At 37.2% G+C, this 21,720-nt stretch overlaps 1 protein-coding gene and 1 non-coding gene across 4 annotated transcripts in view; one reads left to right on the top strand and one right to left on the bottom strand.

The window, feature by feature from the left end:
* PDZRN4 (PDZ domain containing ring finger 4) overlaps positions 1-21,720 on the bottom strand; it is a 415,409-nt gene that overhangs the window by 4,532 nt on the left and 389,157 nt on the right. For all 3 annotated transcript variants that reach the window (XM_005570591.5, XM_005570592.5, XM_005570593.5), the window contains 4 exons: positions 17,516-17,614; positions 14,524-14,586; positions 6,312-6,413; positions 2,049-2,165 (listed from right to left, as the gene is read on the bottom strand). In XM_005570591.5, the coding sequence (XP_005570648.2) occupies positions 2,049-2,165; positions 6,312-6,413; positions 14,524-14,586; positions 17,516-17,614 (381 nt within the window). The remainder of the gene's footprint in view (positions 1-2,048; positions 2,166-6,311; positions 6,414-14,523; positions 14,587-17,515; positions 17,615-21,720) is intronic.
* On the top strand, positions 16,990-17,173 carry LOC123567834 (U2 spliceosomal RNA). Its single transcript, XR_006690927.1, has one exon. It is a non-coding gene; the product is annotated as a U2 spliceosomal RNA (small nuclear RNA).

The following is a 21,720-nucleotide window of genomic DNA, read 5'->3' as shown; positions in this document are numbered from 1 at the left end:
AAGGACTTTCTTGTTTGTAACCAGCAGCTGCCACCAAAAATATCTTTATTTGTGGCCAGTGTTGAAGTTATACATAAAAATTTTAATCTGTCCTATCTATATTGAAAGGCAGTTACCAGAGTAGCGATATTACTTGTGAGCATGAACTTCTGTTTGTGGAGTGGCCAAACTCCATATGATGAGCAAATGAGTATATCACATATGACTATGTTGATGCTATACTGTGTAATCTAATTATGTATTTAATATGTGGACATGTGTACACTCATACACATTTCTGTTATGGGATGTTAGCAAGCTGAATATTTCATTATTCAGCGTGGTAAAGTGAAAGAATGTTTGTGCTGCATGTTTCTAAGCCTGTCAAGATTTTCAAAAAAATTATCATCTTTTAAGATGTGTTAAGAGTTAATGTTGAGGCCAGGTGCAGTGGCTCATTCCTGTAATCCCAGCACTTTCGGAGGCCGATGCTTGTGGAGCACTTGAGGTCAGGAGTTCGAGACCAGCCTGGTCAACATGGTGAAACCCCATCTCTACTAAAATTACAAAAATTAGTTGGGTGTGGTGGCAGGCCCCTGTAATCCCGGCACTTTCAGAAGCTGAGGTTGGTGGAGCACTTGAGGTCAGGAGTTCAAGACCAGCCTGATCAATTTGGTAAAACCCCATCTCTACTAAAAATACAAAAATTCACTGAGCATGATGGCATGCACCTGTAGTTGCAGCTACTCAGGAGGCTGAGGCAGAAGAATCACTTGAGCCCAGGAGGCAGTTGCAGTGAGCTGAGATTATGTCCCTGCACTCCAGCCTGGGCGACAGAGCGAGACTCTATCTTTAAAAAGAAAAGAAAGAGGCTGGGCGCAGTGGCTCATGCCTGTAATCCCAGCACTTTGGGAGGCCGAGGAAGGTGGATCACGAGGTCAGAGTTTGAGACCAGTCTGACCAATATGGTGAAACCACGTCTCTATTAAAAATACAAAAATTAGCTGGGCATGGTGGTCCCTATAATCCCAGCTACTCAGGAGGCTGAGGCAGGAGAATCAATTGAACCCGGAAGGTGGAGGTTCCACTGAGCCAAGATTGTGCCACCGCACTACAGCCTGAGTGACGGAGCAAGATTCCATCTTAAAAATATATATATATAAAATACATATAATAATAATAATGTAGAGAATACGAAGATAATTAAACAAATCTGTAAACTGAAAACAAAATTATATCAGGCAGATAAATGACATGAGTGTAACATAAAAAATCTAGAATATATTGAGCTTGTTTTTGTAAAATGGGAAAACGACAATAAAAATAATATAATAATCACACTGTGATCTTTCACTTATTATGAATCCATGAGTAGAACAGCAGTTCTACTCATTTTTCTTTGTTTTCTCAGTTTCAAACGGGGTGCTTGGAGTATATTAGGCGTTCAAAGTTTTTAGTTGAATGAATATGTGACTTCAAGGCAAAAATGTCAATAATCTCAAACTATGCTATGAGAAATGTTGCACAAGTTATGCTGTGGGAAATGTGTCAACAGCAGCCATAAGACCAAGGATAATCTCTATGATTATTCAGAATATACAGGTGTAATCACGCCATCCAGTACGCAAATAAAACTGATGGTTTACATCACATCATCTTCATCCTATAGTGATAGCCTAAGTATTCAAATAGATACATTAATATTTTAAAGTAAAAAAAAATTACTTGTTGGGGAGGCTACCTCAGTTTGTTTTCAGCTGGCATATTGAGAGGCAACACACATTTTTTACTCTGAAATTTCTGCAGTGAGTTTGAAGTAGTGCCTGGGTCAACATTTGAATACTACTGTACTGTATTCACAATGGTCCCCAAGCTTCCCAAACTGGAAATGGAAAATCATTTTATTTATTCCCTCTGCTTCATTTGAGATGACCATTTGCTCTAAAAAATTACCATGACAGAGATGTTTGATTAAACCCTTTGATTTTGTTTTCATCTCCATTTATGGTTACACATTAAAAAAGAACAAGCAACATCTCAAATCATGTAGTTCAAATTGTTGGCCCTACCTGCTCCACCTCATTGGCAGTGGGCTGCATTGCTTCACTATGCTCTTCTTCCAACATCTCCAAGTTTAACTCCTCTAAGAATTCATTCCTTTCATCTTCCAGCCAGCCTTCATCTAGCTGCAAAAGAATACATTAGTACATTATATCATGTTAGTGAGAACTCATGGTAAAATAGAGTAAACTTAAATGGCCGGTGCCCGACGAGTTCCTTTTATCATAATGATTCTCTTCAGAATACCAGCCTCCCATGGTTCACCTTTCAGAAAGAAGAAAAAATGATAAAAAAAAAAAAATTGGACTCTTATGCCTTTTATCCTTTCCTGAAACAGGGCTACAGATTTTCTCTCATAACCAAGTAAATCTCACAGCACAGAACATTACCTTCTTTCAAAATGTATGAAAAGCATCCTGCATAATCCACAGCTGTCATGCTCATTACCTCCAACAGTCCCGTGTTAAAAGGACTGCCGTGCTACTAATAGGGCTATGAGACAATTGGGCTTTTTTCTTTAACAACAACCCCCAACGAGACTGCATACAAAGTGCCCCGCATACGCTCATGCTATCCTCATCCTGCTTTTTTCTTTTTAGGTGGGCTCCCATATTAACAAGATGGCTGCTTGCCACAAAAGAATCTACAGACAACATTTATTTTGTCTGTAAAGGAAGGAAAATTCTGTTATTCTTCTCAAAAAAAAAAAAAAAAAAAAGGAAAGGAAAGCAATGTCACTCCATGTCTATTTTAATTCGTTTTCAAGCCCAATTTTATAGGAAAAGCACCACAGTGGATGTGACATTTAAGGGTGGTGGAGTGGTGTGGGGCGTGCAGGGTTTTGTTTATGGGTGCTGAAAACAAGTATTCTTGTAGGACTCTTAACGCAAATTAAACTGAACAAATCCCTTCGGCTTTTCAATACAAAGTGAAGTGGAAAACTAGTGGTTACCTGGCTAATATGATCAATGTTGACAGTACAGATAATTTGCCTCAAAGTGGATTTTTGGAGCTGGATTACATAAATTAGCTGTCTATGCTGATTAAATTAACTGGATTATTGTCAAAACTCTGCATCACTCTGTACAAAGAAATAGCAGCATTCTAGTGAGCAAACATGGATAATAGTTTGAGATATTTTCACCACCAGTGAACTGGCAAAATAAGCTTTTAAACATAACTGGACTTCTACAACTTAAAAACAAACTAGAAAGGACATTAAGCTGCACCAAAAGAGGCATTAGCATATATGTATCATCTTTATTAATATGCAGGCAAATCATAGATTTTATAATATCTATTAAAGGCCATGTAGAACTTCAATGACCTCAAATTTAACTGGGGCCCAAAGTGCTGGCACATTTGTTCATCCTCATTTATCTTAATGTGGCCTGAATAAGTTGATCAAATGCCTTTGACTTTGATATGCAGATGAGCTATGATAATTATGCCAACTAAAAATGTAAATTCGGTCCAATTGATAATTGTTCAAATTTTACATTCTTTAATCTTTTTCAAGTATCATAAAGCTACAAATGCCAGACCTCATAAAAAATTACTTAAAATGGGGAGTGCTTACTTTTCTCAAACACATCAAGGAATTTTTCTTTAGGTCAAAATAAAGTATTTTCTGACACTGATATAGTGAATGATGAAACAGAGTTTTTTGAGGATTAAATGAAGTGGTGGGGAAAATAAAGAGAAAATGGTCAAAATTAATGATTTCCCGTAACTCTTTTCTCATTGAGTAATCCAGTAGATTCCTGAGTTGCCAGCCATAGTCATTATATGTCTGTTTTGATAAGGCTTTCTTTTAGGCTGGAGGTGCACACAGCCCAATTAGCAAAGGGAGATTCTTCTTGCTCACTTCCTTCCTCTCTCCTATTTCCCCCTTTCTACCTAGCTGTGCATTCACTATAGTCTGAGTCTAATGTAATGGCAGAGACAGACATCTCCCTTGAGCTGAGATGTGGGAAAAGAGGGATAGTCATTACTAAGAGTGGGGATCTATCTGCACCAAAGGGGGCCACATGTGGCATTTCAGAGACAGGAACAACCTACACTGTCTCAAAGGTATGGCTACAAGTTCTTATGAGAATCCTCTCTGCCCCAGTGTCTTGCGGGAAATAGGACAGAAAAGCAATATCTTTAATGGTCTCTGGAAGAAAATGGGCAGAAAATGAAAGAGAGTTGACAGGAAATGAGGAAAATGAGTTATTTAAAAATATTGCACAGATGCACAATACTGCCCCTAGCAACTCTGTAGATCATTTCCAAGAATCTAGAGAGTATTTGAAACATTAAAAATTAAAAAAAAAGCTAGAAAAAGCACACAAAAAGCTTCCACATTCTCCCTGAATAAAATATACATGCAACAAAAACAAAACAAAACCAAACCAATAATGAGATACAATGAGTTCAATGGAAAAATATGGGTGATATAAAAACAAGATTTTTTTAGTGTTTTTTTTTTTGCCACTTTATAGCATGCACTGATCAAATTACATTTTTAAAGTATGGTCTTAAAATGTATTTCTTTTCCTGATTTCCATGGAAATCCGTTTTTTTTTTTTCTATAGGCAATTAGCTTCCTTCCAGTGGCATGAAGGTTTCTTCAGGATCAAGGGGTTAATGCAGATCGTAATTTTGACAGGCAGGACAGCATCCTATGGAGTCAGACAACCATCTTTCATCAAGTGTGGAAAGGGAAATCTCATTTGAAATTTCATCCTTCAGCATTGACTCTTTTGGAGGAAAAGTTCAGAAGTGTAGCCAGATATTCAGATTTTCCACTGGTTCTACTCAGCGTTTGTATTCCATCAAAGATTAACAGGATCTGGTCTTATGTCATTAATTTCTATTATTTCTACAGCCCATTATGGCCACTATGTGGCATAGTTTAAGGAAATGCTTAGTTCTAAATTAATGACGTTCTCTAGCAGTTACATGGAAAGGGCAGGGAAACCACATTATAACATAAAAATATCTTCTCTACAATAGAGATGGCAACTTCAATTTATCATAAATTTCACTAATGTGCATTTATCCCCTTTATTATGTTCTTTTTTGAAGAAAATGGGAGCAGTGAGATAACTGGGTTGAGAGATTTCCAGATAATTGGTATAATTTCATATGCATTTAAAAATTCGCTCCCATATAGGCAGTGTGGGGGTTGTGTGGGCTTGTTTCCCCACTCCTAAGACCTCAGGTGTGTAAGTTTACTCTGCCCCAGACTATGGCAAACTTTATGGGAACCATTTAGAATGGGCAAGGGCATAAAGGAAACATATGCGGAAAGGGTGATCCTTTATAACCACTATATTCAAGTCAGGATTCAGTCTGACACTGAAATACACTTACTCAATGTAATTTATAGATAGTATGTAGTTACTGAGTCTGAAAAATATCAGATCAATAACCAAGGAGACAAATGGCAATATAACTAACTTTACTCAAACTACTGACAGATGGATAGACTGGTGACAATGTATTGTCCCTTCTGCCTTGTGGTGAGAGATAAAAAGGATATAAAAGGAAGCCCCAATGGTACTTTTCTTCCACCATTACCTTTCCTTTACTTTCATGACATCTTCTTCCATAAAGATCTAAAAAATTTATTTAGAAGCTATCAGTTTGTTTTTGGCTGGACAATTGTTTTGGTCACACTAAACTTGGAAAAAATTCATTTAATATACATGGAACCAGATCATGCTATACAAGACATTTGAATTGATAAAGTTATTTGAAAAAGATTTAAGTTGATGACTAGGTAGGCTAGTGTTTCTCTCATGGAGATTCTTCCAAGAGACCTTCATATGCCATTTAAATATTTTCAGACGGAAACCTAAAGCAAGGATTCACACAGAATTAAAAGGATCTATACAGCCATTTTTCATTTGAGTATTTATTTAAGTAACTGGAAAATTGAAGGAGAGAATCACAATTCAATTTGGTATGCTTTTCCCCTCTTAAAAGGGATATTTAGCTGCCATTCTATGGAGCAATATAAGGAAGTCTTTAATGTATAATATTTTTGACAAGTTAGGAAAGATCAGTCTTCACTGTATTTTGTATACCTTAATTGCTTTCATATGTATTTTAAAAATTCGCTCCCACATAGGCCATCTGGTGGATTATGTGGGGAGAGATAACCATGATAATGATTTAATAGAGAATAGCAGATAATGAATATAAATTCATTCACGAATTTACACTCAGTGAATTCAATGAATATAAAGTTCAGTCTCAAGACTTTTGATCTCTGTTCTGACCTGAATCTCTGGCCTTGCAACAAGCAGCACGATTCTCTTACACTCATCGTTAGACAGCAAGGCCACGGCTTCTTCTCGATTCTGGACATCTTCCCCATTTATCTAGTAAACAAATGAGAGTGGCACATTAGTTTCCATTTCCACAATGCTGCACACAATAAATGGCAAATATCAGCTCATTTATGGTAAATGTATGGACAATGAAGCTCACACAATGGGCTCATCTTCAGCCCCTCAGCACAAAGTGCCTTCACTCAATTACGCGCTTACTGTAAGAGCCATATCGATCCCTGAAGGATGGCGGACATCAGAGGAAGCAGTTATGTTCATAAATGTCCAACCTGCGCCCTGGCAACATACATCTAGCAACACAATTAACCAGCTCCTGACAGGTGACGTTCATCTTTCTTCGCTCAGAGTAATGGAAGTGTCACTCTGAGATAATAGTGCTGGGGGAAGAAGGACTGGCAATACCACAACTGAAATCTGTCATCCTGCACGCTCGCCGCGAGCCAATTAGAGAGCTGCAGTATTATCTCTCACCAGGCAATGCTCCCAGGCCACTGCTGATTGCATTTTTATTTAATCATTTCATATTTGTGTGTGGGTCTGACTCAGTTGCCCAAACATCATCGTCAGGATAAATCTCAGTGTTTAACTGATCAAAGTAAAGTAACATTCTCATCAATACTCCACTTCCCTTCTAATATTTATCCATTTCCTAAAGCATAAAACTAACGAAATATCTTCAGACTCATCTTTTAAATAACTTTTAACAATTTTTTAAAAATTAACATAGAGTAAAATTGAATTTTTAAAGTAATGATGAGTGAAAGAAACCAAGCTTGAGTAAACTTTAGATTTCATGGAAAAGATTCCAGTGGCATTAGAAATAGATCTTCTTACTTTTTCTAAGTTCTAAAGAAAGAGTAAATGAGATTTGTAAAGTTTATTTTTTTAAACCACATTTTCATGTGCAAATATATTTAGCTCTTAATTGACAAAACATTTTCCTTTGGATATTTAATGATTATTTTCTTTTATTGATTACTAACTCCATAGAGACAATAAGATTTTTGATCCATATATGTAATCAAATAATGTGGAAAGAATTTACAACTAAAGAGGTCAAGTAATTCTGTCTAAAATAGTATTAATTACTTGAATAAATTAAACAGATGGAAAATGTGGCAGCACTGACCATTCCTTTTTCAATAATTAATCTAATGTCTTTCACTAAGGACTTCTGCTAAAAGCATAGAGTAGACTATTGAGGTTTTTCTCCTCATAGGTCTCTGGGTTTCTGGCTGATACATGAGGACAGACGTAATTATCTGAAAACAAGCCCAGGAATTTCAACTTTGGACCATAATAAACAATCCTTATTCCTACACTCTTATATGTATTTAGTGCAAGGAAAGCAGACAATGATAATAAAAAATATATATATGGGTACAAGTTGTGTTTTCTTACTCCAATCACTGTCATTTCTCACTTGTATACATAGAAAGGAAATTCAGTTGTTGTAAGTTTCACATGCATTCCCCATTTGTTTTTGCAATTCACAAATAAAATTCATTAAATTAGGAAACAGAAACTATGATTCCACAATGGGAAATAATGACTGGGAAGGATATGTCGTGGTTTGTCGTAAATACCTCTGGAAAAATATGTGTGTACTAACTCCAAGGCTTTTTTTCTCAAATAAAGATAAATTGGCAGTGGTGGATTCCACTATACCTCCCCTACCCTCTCTTAAGTGTAGTTTTAAAATAATGACTTTGCAGTATTTACTCTATTTGCACTTTGAGGGCTTATGTCTGTTTCATGGTAATTGTTAGTAATATATTTGTAATGCATCTATTTGTCTGTCAAATATGAACCTGTTTATTCATCTCTTCTCCACTACAGGCACATCTGATCCTGAGAGAATTCAATTGGGTGATCTTACACAGCTTACCTTCATCTTTTCTGTTTGAAATATACTTCTCACTTCTTTTTTTCCTAGTCTCCACTTGACTATATATATATATATATGTGTGTGTGTGTGTATATATATATATATATTTCCTCATTCTTCATCTGAATTTCACTTACCATTAATCTAAATAGTTATTCATGTTAGTCTAATGCTGCTATTATGTTTGCTATCTTAAAATGCATATAATAATAGTGCCTTGCCCAGAGGGTCTTTATAAGGATTACATGAGTTGATATAGGTAAAAATCTTAAATAGCACCTGGTACATAGAAAGTCTTCAATGTTGGCAAATATTACTGTTGATGTTATTGTTATTGTTGTTATTATTATCATAATTTATATTTTAATCCTTAGTAAAGACAAGTCTCTTTCATACTAAGTAAAGCAAATAGAGTGAAATTTATGGAAAGTAATTAAATGCATAGTAGTAAACATGGTTTTATTTTAAAAGATATCTACCTCATATGTATTTCTAACCCTTAGAGGACCATCAGGAAATAATGTGGTTGCTTGTCTTTTAGTTTCTTTATAGTTGGTATTCATCTCTCTCCCCTGAGAACTCATTATGACCAGAACTATGTTCTCTGGTCCTGGCAACAATTAGTTCTTATTTTGGGGCAACAGATCATTTCTTGCAGAAACACTTCTACCTTCAGGATCATACCTCAGATGAAATCACTGCCACAGAAACCTGACATTAAAATGTAATTTATTATTTCTTTTAGAAAATAAGTGCCACACTTTAGCCAACCACTTGATAGATGCTATTGTACTCAGGACATTAGTTTTATACCCAAACTGATACTGGGACAAGAAATGTAGCCATGGGTTTCAGCAAAGATACCTCTCAAGGAATGAAAAGAATTGAGGAACAGAATCAGATAGAGTTTTCCACCTTCGGTTGGTCTTGGTCCTGAAATAATGGCTTATAGTTACAGGATTGTTTGTGGGAATGCAGCCTGCTGTGCTGGGAAAATACCAGACAGACATGAAAGTGGAGGACCCAGCAATAAGGGAGGGAGACAGATGAGTAGTTATGTTACATAGCTTAATGGAGGACTTCCACTTTAGGAAAACAGAGGGAAAGAGAACCAAGGAAAAGACAGCAGGTAGGGTTTTTTTTTTTTTTAACATAACTGTCTCATTTTCTGTACATCGCCATATGTAAATGTTAGTTTCAGAATGGATATTGCCTTGGCTAAGAAGAGATCTGTGGTACTTATATGGATAGATCTTTCAAAATCTCACTGTAGGCCCAATCTCCTGTATCTGTGTATGAGTGTGTTTTGTATGTGTGTGTGTAAAGTCCTAAAAGCTTAGAAATGAGATGTAATATAGCTTTTCTCTTCCATATACCAATATCTAGGTTTTTTCTATTATTGTACCAAAGGTAGGTGGGCAACTCAAATTCTTGACATTGAACCATCAATGGAATTTCTTAGGAAAACTCAAGAATCTTAGGCAATAAGAAAAGATTTATTTCAAATGTGTTTATATTTTACTATGGAGACAAAGGAGGTGATCAAAGTATGGAGACCTAGATGTGGAAAGAACAGAAATAGTGGGGAAATATCCAAAGGGAAGAAAGTGAAAGAATAAGAGAACTAGGGTATTAGTTTGTTCTCACGCTGCAATAAGGAAATACATGAGAATGGGTAATTTATGAAGGAAAGAGGATTAATTGGTTCACAGTTCTGCAAGGCTGGGGAGGCCTCAGGAAACTTACAATCATGGAAGAAGGCACCTCTTCACAGGGTGGCAGGAGAGAGAATGAGTGCCGAACAAAGGGTAAAAAAGTCCCTTATAAAACCGTCAGTTCTTGCAAGAACTCACTCACTATCACGAGAACAGCATGGGAGTAACTGTCCCCATGATTCAATTACCTACCACTGGGTCCCTCCCATGACACACAGAGATTATGGGAACTACAATTCAAGATGAGATTTGGGTGGGGACATAGCCAAACCATATCAACCAGTTTATGTGTAGAACAGAGAAATGAAGAGAGAGCCCATTAGAAGTCCTGTTGTTTCACTGTTTGAGTTCTTGTAAAGTTTTGTCAGGAAGTCATCCTTAGGAACATGATTGAGCTTTTGGCCAACATGAGATTAGGCTGCTTACATGGAATATTACAGGTTTACCATCCCAAGGAGAAAAGGAGAATATAGCATTGCCTCTTTGGAAACTCCTTGGAAAGCTGGTCACATATGTGGTCTTTTACTCTTGTTATCTGACTCAGAAATGCCATATTCAGCCCTGAAATTGTGTGAGAAAATGTCCTCTGATTAATTCCTGGAGACATTTGATATAAGTTCCTGGAAATGACACAGCAGACAGAACTGTGAAGGAAAGAAAAAGAAGAACTTTCCTTGCAAACTAAAAACACAGTAGAACCACAACTATTCTCAGGAAGTTGGTTTCTGGTTTCTCTTCTGCACAATCCCTACTGTATAACAATCCCCTTTGTGTGAGAGCACGTGTGTGTGTGTGTGTGTGTGTGTGTGAGTGAGATGTCACTGGGTGAGGTCACCTACAGACCCATAGTATGCTACATTAAGAAAAGTTTGGCTACACAATGAGGGCAGGGCCATTGACATACTTTACTTAGGTCAAATGAACAGAAAATTAAAATCACAATTGCTCTTAAGGGATTCATTTAAATAAAAGCCATCCGAGAAACTTTAAGGATAAGAGGTAAATCCTCTGTTTTTCCCATTCTCATCTCTCTGGGAAAGGAGTCATTAACTGCTCATTACAGGGTATCCCATAATCTCCTCATCAACCATAAGGGAGCTATTTGTCTCTGGGTACAATTTTGTCAAAGTGTTACTTAATATAATTTCATAATCACCCTTAAGACTCTTTGTTTCCTATGTGTGCAGACAGAATTGTATTCTAGGTTTTTTTAGTGGGACATGTATTAAGTGTGACATGTTTGTCACAGAATATAAAGTAATCAGGCAGAAAACAGCACTTCAACATCCTGCTATTGTTTCCTTAGTGAACCTAGACCATTAAGGAATGCTTTATTATCTAGTAGGTATTTTCTCTAAAAACTTATCTGCCCACAATATCCCTAAGGATTTGGAAGTGTCATAGCATACAGTATGCATGTATGGAAACACACCCACTTTATTTCTATCCAACTATACCCACAGAACAAATGAATGAAATTTTAATAACTGTATTTGTGTATCTAGCCTACGGAAAAGTGCTTAGCTGGGAACTAGGAAGGGAGCCAGGTACAGTAGAAAGTATGAGATGTGAAGTAGCTGGCAAGAGGAAGACCTGCCCGCTGGCAACAGCAAGGGAGGAGTAAGAAAAATGACACAATATAGACCTAATGCATCTGCAGATGTATCCAGACAAGGTCATTTCATGTTGGGGCACAGGTTTTCCAGACTTTCCAATCACTGAGCATTTGACTCTATTATAGCATTCTGGAATGAATGCTGGGTATAACATGGCTCTGAGCATCAAATGATTACATTATTTTCAGTATATTTTACTGGAGATGTTAACAAGGTGAACAATATATTTAAAATGATTTCAACATTTAAAAAATAGTAAAACATTTTTGAAGCTTTTGTTATCTGGATGATACATGAAAATGGTCCCTTTAATTTCTTGAGGAGGCTATACAAGCAAAGCTTTCCAACAGATGTTACTCATCTATCCTATCATTCTCTCCACTGAATACCCTGGTTTCATTCATTGATTTATTCATGTGCATGTGTTAAAGATGACAGAAATGTGGTGGCCAACAAGACTATGTCTTGGCTTCCTGGTTCACTTTTCCTTCCCCCATGTATGACAGACATAGCTCTGTTTTGTTTACTGTAGATCACTATTTAGGGAGCTCATGGAAGGAGAAATTATAAACTTGAGGTTTTCTGATAACTAGTGGGAACCCAAACGATCATTAATTCACACTTTGTATTCTTTCCCGTTTGGAGCCTTAGCAGAAGGTCCATGGTGAAAAAGGAGCTCTGCACTATCTAGCTAGAAGAAGAACAGGCGGTGAGGAGGTGGTGTGATTCCATGAGTGTTGTCCTGAATAAGGGAGAGAGCTGCAGAAGGCTGGGCAGGACATGTGCCCAGGCAGCGCAGGCAATGTTACCATGACAGTGTCACGCTGTACCATAATCATCTGTGTATGCTCCTGTCTTCCTAAACAGAGACGGCGTGCTCCAAATGCTGGACAATAGCTTGTCTATTTTTGAAGCCCTGGTTTTCAGATTCCAAAAGTGTGGAATCCAAAACAAAAACAAAAACAAAAACAAAAACAAAAACACTCTCCAGGGGTCTGTATCCAACAAGGAGAAATAGGAGCTCTGGAACTGTGGCAGTGACGTTTTAACAGCTTATCGCTCCCTGGATTTAGCATTCAAGTCCTCTTCTCTGTTTCACAGTTGTGATCAGCAGTGAAATTCCATCCCAAAGGACCTCTGGTCTTATCTTGGGGTTGATCTGTTTACAGGAGCTGGGGACCTTGTGTGTCTCCCTGCAGCCATTCTTGTGTTTTTGAGACAGTGTCTCACTCTATCATCTAGGCTGGAGTACAGTGGTGCCATCTCGGCTCACTGCAACCTCCGTCTCCCGGGTTCAAGTGATTCTCCTGCCTCAGTCTCCAGAGTAGGTTGGATTACAGGTGCCTGCCACCATGCCTGGCTAGTTTTTGTATCTTTTAATAGAGACGGGGTTTCACCATGTTGGTCAGGCTGATCTCAAACTCTTAACCTCAGGTGATCTGCCTGCCTTGGTCTCCCAAAGTGCTGGGATTACAGGCGTGAGCGACCGGGCCTGGCCCCTGCAGCCATTCTTTATGGGAGAGGACTCAGAAAGGAGAGAGCAAGCAGGTGAAGGCAGGTTTAGGATAGAAACTGGCTTTCAGCTATTCCTGATTTGGCCTAAAACTCTCTTTCCAGCCTCACATCCCTCCTACAGTCTGCTTACTATGTCTCACGTAAAGCTGAAATGTAATCAGTCTCTATGTTTTCACATTTCCAAGTGGGGAATAAAACACATTCTCCTTCATCTCCCAGCAACTCATTAGTAAATACAGTAGTGCACTACACAATAACTTTTCAGTCAACAATGGACCGCAGATAAGTCAGTGGACCCATAAAATTATAATACCTTGCTTTTACTGTACTTTTCTATGTTTAGATACATAAAGACTTACCATTGTGTCACAATTACCTACAGTATTTAGTGCAGTAAAATGCTGTACAGGTTTGTAACCTAGGAGCAATAGGCTATGCCAGCTAGGCTAGGTGTGTATGTAGTAAGCTGTACCATCTAGGTCAGTGTAAGTACACTCTCCAATGTTTACACAACCGGAAAATCATCTAATGACATTTCTCAGAACATATTAAGTGACGCATGACTGTAGTTGAAACTTCTTCAAACTTCTAGAATTTCATATAGCAAAGGAACATCTAGATCCATGTTCACTTAGTTTATTCTGGAAAAGGCAGCAATAACTGCCGCTGCTAGTAATAATAGCCATTAATATTTATTACGTACTTATGCACTGTGTTAAGCATATTGTGTGCATAATCTCATTTCACCTTCACAACAATAATAGGTTACTATTACCATTTTTTTTAAGACGAGGAAATAAAGCTTAGGATGAGAGGAGGTTAGGCAATGTGCCAAGCAAGCTGGAAGAGAAGTCAAATTTGACTCCAGAGATGGGATCTGAATCACTAATTAGTAGCTAATCACTCTTAATAAATCACACCATCCTTAATAAGTTTTACATGATAGCATTTTTTTTTTTTTTTGGTTTTGTAGATGTTAATATCCAAAAGCAAAGACAAATTTTTTTCTCAACAGTTTACAAGAAACAAAATAAGCCGGGCGCGGTGGCTCACTCCTATAATCCCAGCACTTTGGGAGGCCGAGGCGGGTGGGTCACGAGGTCAGGAGATCGAGACCATCCTGGCTGACATGGTGAAACCCCGTCTCTACTAAAAATATAAAAAATTAGCCGGGTCTGGTGGCGGGCGCCTGTAGTCCCAGCTACTCGGAAGGCTGAGGCAGGAGAATGGCATGAACCCGGGAGGCGGAGCTTGCAGTGAGCGGAGATTGCGCCACTGCCCTCCATGTCGGGCGACAGAGCGAGACTCTGTCTCAAAAAAAAAAAAAAAAAAAGAAAAAGAAACAAAATAAAATAGTAACTTTGGACAGACCGTGGGAAACTAAAGGAAATTACTACAGCACCTACTTGCAAAATCCGATCCCCTTCTCGAATCCGGCCGTCTTTGGCAGCAATGCTATTTGGGTCAACCTGTAATAAAGAGGACATACATCTTCAACTGAATATGAAACATTCCCTCAATAACTTAAAAATATGGTTTTAAAATATATTTTGAAAAAACTATTGCAAAATTCTGTGTTGATTTATGACAGTGCATGCCATATTTCTCTCCATCAAAACTCACTGATTCTAAAAATGCAAATGAGCTATTTTAGAATGAACAAGAATAAAATTGTGAGGACTAGAGCAGAACTTACTCTGAAGACCAGTTTTCCACCCTTCCTCTTCCTCTATTTCTTCCTTCCTTTTTCCCTTCATTCTTTTTTTTTTTTTTTTTCACATTCCTTCATTCATTTGTGTATCCCAACTGTCACACATGCTCTTCAGTTGACGTGAGATGATAGTAACACCAGGACTCTCTGGACCCAGGAAATTTACTTTCTATGAGATCATTTTAAATCCTGCTTTATCTGTCTTGGTAAAGCTGATAGCTACAGTGTAAGTTCATCCCTTTTTTTTTTTTTGTTTGTTTGTTTTGTTTTTTTGAGACAGAATCTCGCTCTGACTCCTAGGCTGGAGTGCAGTGGCGCGATCTCGGCTCTCTGCAACCTCCGCCTCTTGGGTTCACGCCATTCTCCTGCCTCAGCTTCCCAAGTAGCTGGGACTACAGCACAACCGGCTAATTTTTTGTATTTTTAATAAAGGCGTGGTTTCACCATGTTAGCCAGGATGGTCTCAATCTCCTGACCTCGTGATCCACCCGCCTCCGCCTCCCAAAGTGCTAGGATTACAGGTGTGAGCCACCGCGCCTGGCCCAAGTCCATACTTATTAAAGATACTTATGTCTCATGGACATATTAATTTATAAAGAAATTTACAACCTATATTGCTCAAGAAACACACACACACACACACACACACACACATCTGATCCATGCATTTAATTAGTACCACTTTACATGTGGGCTAAAGTATATTTACTACATACTATTTTAGAATGTATAGATATTTAAGGCTCTATTAGGAGGTTATCAGCATTTTAATGGGCTAAATTTGAGTGATGACTTACAGTTTACTGGGGGTAATTTCATCTATCAGATTTCATATGATGGCTTCAAACTTTATTTAGGCTTGTTGCACCAAAGCTTTATTTTTAAAGCAAACTGTTTCAAGTGTAGCATAAGGTTGATGCATTCTATCCATATGTTAGATATTACTTTCTTATTAGGGGTGCCAACTAATAATTGAGTCTTAAATCATCAATCAAGAATAAATGACACTATAATTACGTGTAAGAGGTAAAAGGAAAACATTCCTTCCAAGTACATATGTTCAGATCCTGTGGCTTCTTTCTCTTCCCTGAATAGTGCAGTTCCAATACTGACATATTTCAATAGTAAATAGAGACTTACTAGAAGGAAGTGAGGGGTGATTCATGAACTCTATCCCATTTAAAAGCCACTCACAATCTAAAGCCTCATCTTTAGAACTGTAATCAAACTAATATTAAACTTCTACCTTCCTACCTCTGTACATATTACAAAAGACAATTCCACAGGTGTTTCCTTATACTTCCTTACCCTAATCAGAGGAATTATCCTAATTGCATATTTAAAAGAACTACATAAGTTGAATATTATCTGGAGATTTTTCAGTCGCAGAATCCAGTTAGTAAATTTTTTGGTAAAGGGATAAAGGGTAATATTTTATACTTACAGAGTTGTATTGTTTTCTAAATGCATTAATTACTTTATCTCTTCCATACTCTAAGCAAGTCTATCAAAACAATAAGATAAGCATTGTTATACTCACTTTCTAGTTGAGAAGGCTGAAGTTCAGTATATTAGGTAATGTTTTCATGATTATGGCCAAGAAAACTTGGAACAGCATAGAGCAGCAATTAGTATCTAGTTCGTCTAACTTCTGCATTTATATATAAATATATATACATGTATGTTTTGCACATATAAGTATGTACTTTTTAATCATAAGCATATTTAATTTTAATTTATTTATATTTAGAGACAGTGTCTCATTCTGTCACTCAGACTGGAGTGCAGTGGCACAATCCTAGCTCACCGTAACATTGAACTACTGTGCTCAAGCAATCCTATTGCCAAAGCCTCCTGAGTAGTTAGGACTATAGGCATATGCCACCATGATTGACTAATTAATTTTTTTTTTTTTTTTTTAGAGACAGGGTCAAACTCCTGGCCATAGGCAATCTTCCTGTCTTGGCTTCTCAAAGTGTAGGGTTTATAGGCATAAGCCACTGTGCTCAGCCTTAATTTTTAAAAACACACCTTCCTACTTCACATAAAGTAACGCTTTTTGTGAGTTTTAAAAAATCATCTATTGTAGTAAAATTTGCTTCACAGTCTTTAAAAGGAATTAACACTAACAGTAGCTCGCATTTTAGACTCTCTCTTGTGTATTGCTTCTTGGCCTTTGGCTAAGATCAAGTGTAGAATCTCATTGTGGGGTTGAATAAAACAAACTAATAGATGCACTCACTGGGCATTCAAATGTATCAATGCCATCAGCAGAGTAAAAGATGTGATTATTGTGAGTAGTAATTTAAAACAGTTAGCCAGTGCTACTGTTAATAGAACTCATAAGAGACAGTAGAATGGAAGGACAGATGTTTGAGGATCAAAAACTTTGATGGACTTGCTGCATTCTTATGGGAATTTATTCAAATTTGGAATTCAAAAATGTTACCACTTTTGCACTTTTCCTTGCTGGGATTCTGGGGTGAAAGTATTCACATTAAACAAGCTGATAATAATTACATTACTTGGGCAGCATGATTTACTTTCCTAATTGAAAGTGACAAGTTTTGGAACATGGCCAATTCTTCACATTTAAGCCTCTTAAGGAAGGGTTTTCTCACTGTGAGTCATTTCGCTCTGTTCCTCTGGTCTCCCTCTTCTAATTTCCCCTCCATGGCGTTTCTTACCTCGCTGACATAAATGCCGGTGTCTTCTTCATCATCTGTTCGGTAACAGACTGTCAGGCCCAGCTTCTCTTGACTGCTAACACGACACAACTCGACCTCCTGAGAGAACAACACACACAGATGACATTTATGTCAGAGAGAAAATCTGCAGCAGAATGGAGAACTCACTGATATTCTTTGGGTCACTCTGGCAAGTATTAATAATTATTGCCCAACATTGGAAATTAACTTTTTGTTTTTACCAGTATTATTCAAATGTTCTTTCAGCATGGATTTCTATGAAGTTAAGCCAGTGTTTTATATTTTTATTGTAACGTTGGAGATACACAGCTGTTTGCATCAAGCTGTCAATATAAAATTCCTTAAAAATTACACAATAATGTATAAATCAAATACATGCATACATCAATACACTGGAATCAATAAAATATTTGAGAATCTCAGAGTTGGTGGCAAAATGTTCATAAGAATATGGAGAGTTACTATTACATGTTTTTATTTGTATTATAAGAGAACAAAATAAGTTCAAAAAAAAAAAAAAAAAAGACTATACCAAGCTGTTTCCATCATTCCTGCTCTGGAGTTCTATACAATATGATAATAAGCAAGTGTTTTGTACAGGTTTGACCAAGGTTTTCTATTATTTTGTAGAAACTGTCATTCTTGGAAAGAAATGGGTTCATCCAGGCTGAAGGGAGAGACATCAAAAGCCACTTGGGGCAGAGGCAATGATTCAAAATGAAGCAGTAAATGAACAAGAAAATACATTTACTGAAACACATGGCTAAGGGCTTGAAATGTCAGTCCTCAGGTAACGTATATTGAATTTATTTCCTGATTTATGTTCAGCAAAATAATAATAAATTTCAGTGTATTTCAGTTTTATATGATGAAGTGGACTTGTACTACTTTCAGAAGCAGATGACTTCAGGATAAATTACATATTTCCAAGGATTAAAACACAAATTAGCACACTAATTATGGAGAATTTATTCCTATTGGATGGAGAATATAAGACCCATTAGTAAATAATCGGATGAAGAAGAACAATGTCTATTTAAATTAGAAGTGAAGTCTGGATCAATTTCTAGCACTCAGGCTCTGTGGGAGCTCTGAATATGTCTGAATTTGCTTAATGCTCTTTCTCCGGAGCCTAGAACAGGATATTTCAGTGTGGGCACTCAGTAACAACTAGCTGAAGGGTGACTAATTTTATTTCAAAAATCTTTCCTGGTGCACACAGATTTTTGTAAAACCATAAGTAGGTAGTCTTTCCTCTTTGATCGGAAATAAATGTGTGTGTGTGTGTATGTGTGTGTGTAAAGGTTATGAAAGTTGATAAGAATAGAGTGCTAAGGTCTAAATGTTTGTGTTTCCTACAATTTGTGTTAGGGTTTCAACATATTTTACCTACCAAGAAGATGGGGCCTTTGGTAGGTGATTAGGTTGTAAGGGCTGCTGAGCTCTCATGAAGGGGATTAGTGACCTTATAAAGAGTCCCCAGAGAGCTATCTTGCCTCTTCCACCACGTCAGGACACACACAGTGAAAAGGTGCCCTCTATGAGGAACAGGCCCTCACCAGACCCTAAAACTGCTGGTTCCTTGATCTTCGACTTCCTAACCTGTAGAACTGTGATAAATTTATTTCTGCTGTTTAGAAGCCACCTTGTTCATGGTATTTTATTATAACAGCCCAAATGTACAAAGACATAGAGTACTCATTTAATTGTCTAAAATCTGAAATAGTTACCAGTACAAAATGAAGGAAAACCTACTTAACTTCAAACAGGAGAATACTTCCCAGAACACTCTGTTACATTTGAGTAAATATCCTCCCTTTCAATTTTGTATTTCAATGAAGTCCTTGACAGTGGATAATAACCTGTATAAAAATGATGCACCATACACCATGAGTAAATCCTTAGCAAGAGGATTTGCTCTCATAAACTCCAGTGACCAATAATTTCACAGATAATAGCAAATAAAACTAAATTTAAATCCTCTATTCTGAGATAAGTACTGCAAATTAGTGAAATGCATGAAACTAAGAAGAATGCTGACTTTCTGTCCGGTGGACAAAGATACTCTATTTTATAGTGCTTAAAAAGGTTATAGCGTAGGCTGAACAGTAAAGAGAAAAGGTGACACATCCTTTTACCTAGATGTAGACTGGGAAACAGTGAAATGATTTAGCACCAGAAGCAAAAATGTACACATCAAGCAAAGGTCTTTTCAAAACTGGTAATAATTAATGCCTCCAGAGGGAAACAATACTTGACTAAAACTGCAACATTAGGAAGGAATTATAGCAACAAAACAGCTTCAATTACAGCAACAAGGTATACAGTTGAGGAGTATCTCTTAGTGATTCCTAAGAGGCCAATAAGGAAACCTACACACTCCATAAGGAGTTGAGATTAGGGCCTTTAAATCAACACAAATGAGGAGCTGTAGCCAAAGCTGACATCCACTGACTTTCAATGCCCTAGCAAAGCATGGAAGCAACTCTCAGTATCGTGAGAAGACATTTTCAGGGGGGAATATTCTTTTTTGTATGTTTTCTCCACATTCTCAATGGCGTACCTTCACTTTGGTGTTTGCTTAGAAGGCGCATATCCAACTGTTTTGCAATAAAATTGAGTGAATATATTAAAACAAAAAGGGCAGAATCTGCCTATAATCCTTCAACACCACAAACCAAAGCACTAACCCAAGAATCTCAGAGGAAAGGAGACTAAGGTCCTCAGGTCAAAGTAACTTTTCAATATTTTCCTTGTGTTGGACCAAACCAAAACTGTGAAACAGGTCTCAAAGTTATCTCCATGGTCTTTGTTTCCAATATTCCCCTTGGTAAGACACTCAACACCCTCCTATTTCTTTTCAGCTGCTTGGAGTCCCAGAGGTATGAGTATTATAGATTTGCCATTTTGCTTGTCCCCTAACAAAACCTGGCATTCAGTGTGATTTTTCGTTCTCTCACAGTTAACTCTTGAGACATAAAAATAATTAATACATAAATATCTCTCAAAGGAATCATCATTAACAATTACTTAAAATGTGACCCAATCAGGCTTTAGTACATATTAATAAAGGCTGCAAATACAAAGCCTTAATGCAAGGGACTAAACCCTTGGGAGAAAGCCTTCAGGCACCGTAAGAGACCAAACTGAGATTTTTCTGGATCCCGCAAACCATCTCACACCAGTCCCAAGTGTGAAGTTGTATTTCTTGGCTGAGAATGTCTCAGATACTACATAGTTTATATTAAAACACATAAACATACATTTTAGAATCAAAGTTCCCTTAATTCTATGTCAAAATAACTTATAAGCAGCTACCCGTAGACAATTTTGTTTGTAGGAGGCAAAGGTGGCTTTATAAAGACTCTGATTATCTGAAAGGAATTCTGCAGCACAGGTTTAATTAAGTATTCCCTTCACAGGACACATAAGCCTCTGACTTCTGAAGAAACAACCTCCTGGTAATAGAGAATGTTTTCCCTAACAACTTTCATACCTTTCCCTCCGTCACTTGGAAGCTGTTTGATGAAACACATAAAAGTGAAATGCTACCTCTGCACATTTTCTCCATGGAGACAATTCATGAGTGTATACAAATCAAAGCTAAGCCTGCATGGATGGCAGCACTAACCATCCATAAGTCATTTGTCACTAGAGTGAAAGAATCACTTCACACACCTGGTGAAACTACATTTATTTTGACTTAAATGTACTTCAAGACGTGCTGTTCTGGGGACGTGTCTAAAGTCCTTTGAAAAAAATCTAACTTCAGCATCTAATATTGTGAGAAATTGATTATATATAGGGTGAAGGTCGAGTAGAAGATTACAGTTTGTTATTAAAGCTTGCTGTGAAACATCTTTCTAATCATAGAATGACACAAATAGGATTTTTACATAAATTGGTTGTACTCCAGTGGTGTGGAATTTTTATATTTTTTTGTGATTGAGTCTAGGGAGAAATGAGAAACTTAAGAAAAAAAAAATGCCTTCTAGATAGAACTCTGTCTTACTGGAGAAAGAAACAAGGGTTGACACTGCTTAAAAAGCAGTGACTTTTTAAGTAGCATTGTTCCCAAACTTTAAAGAACACTTAGGCCCATGCATGCCATAAAGATTTTCCTCTTCATAAGAAAATTCAAATGCAGTCAGCACTATTCAAGTCTGAAGAAGATCTAGGGCTAG

Source organism: Macaca fascicularis, chromosome 11, assembly GCF_037993035.2.
Source record: "Macaca fascicularis isolate 582-1 chromosome 11, T2T-MFA8v1.1".
Taxonomy (NCBI): Eukaryota; Metazoa; Chordata; class Mammalia; order Primates; family Cercopithecidae; genus Macaca; species Macaca fascicularis.
This window is presented reverse-complemented; position numbering and strand designations above follow the sequence as displayed.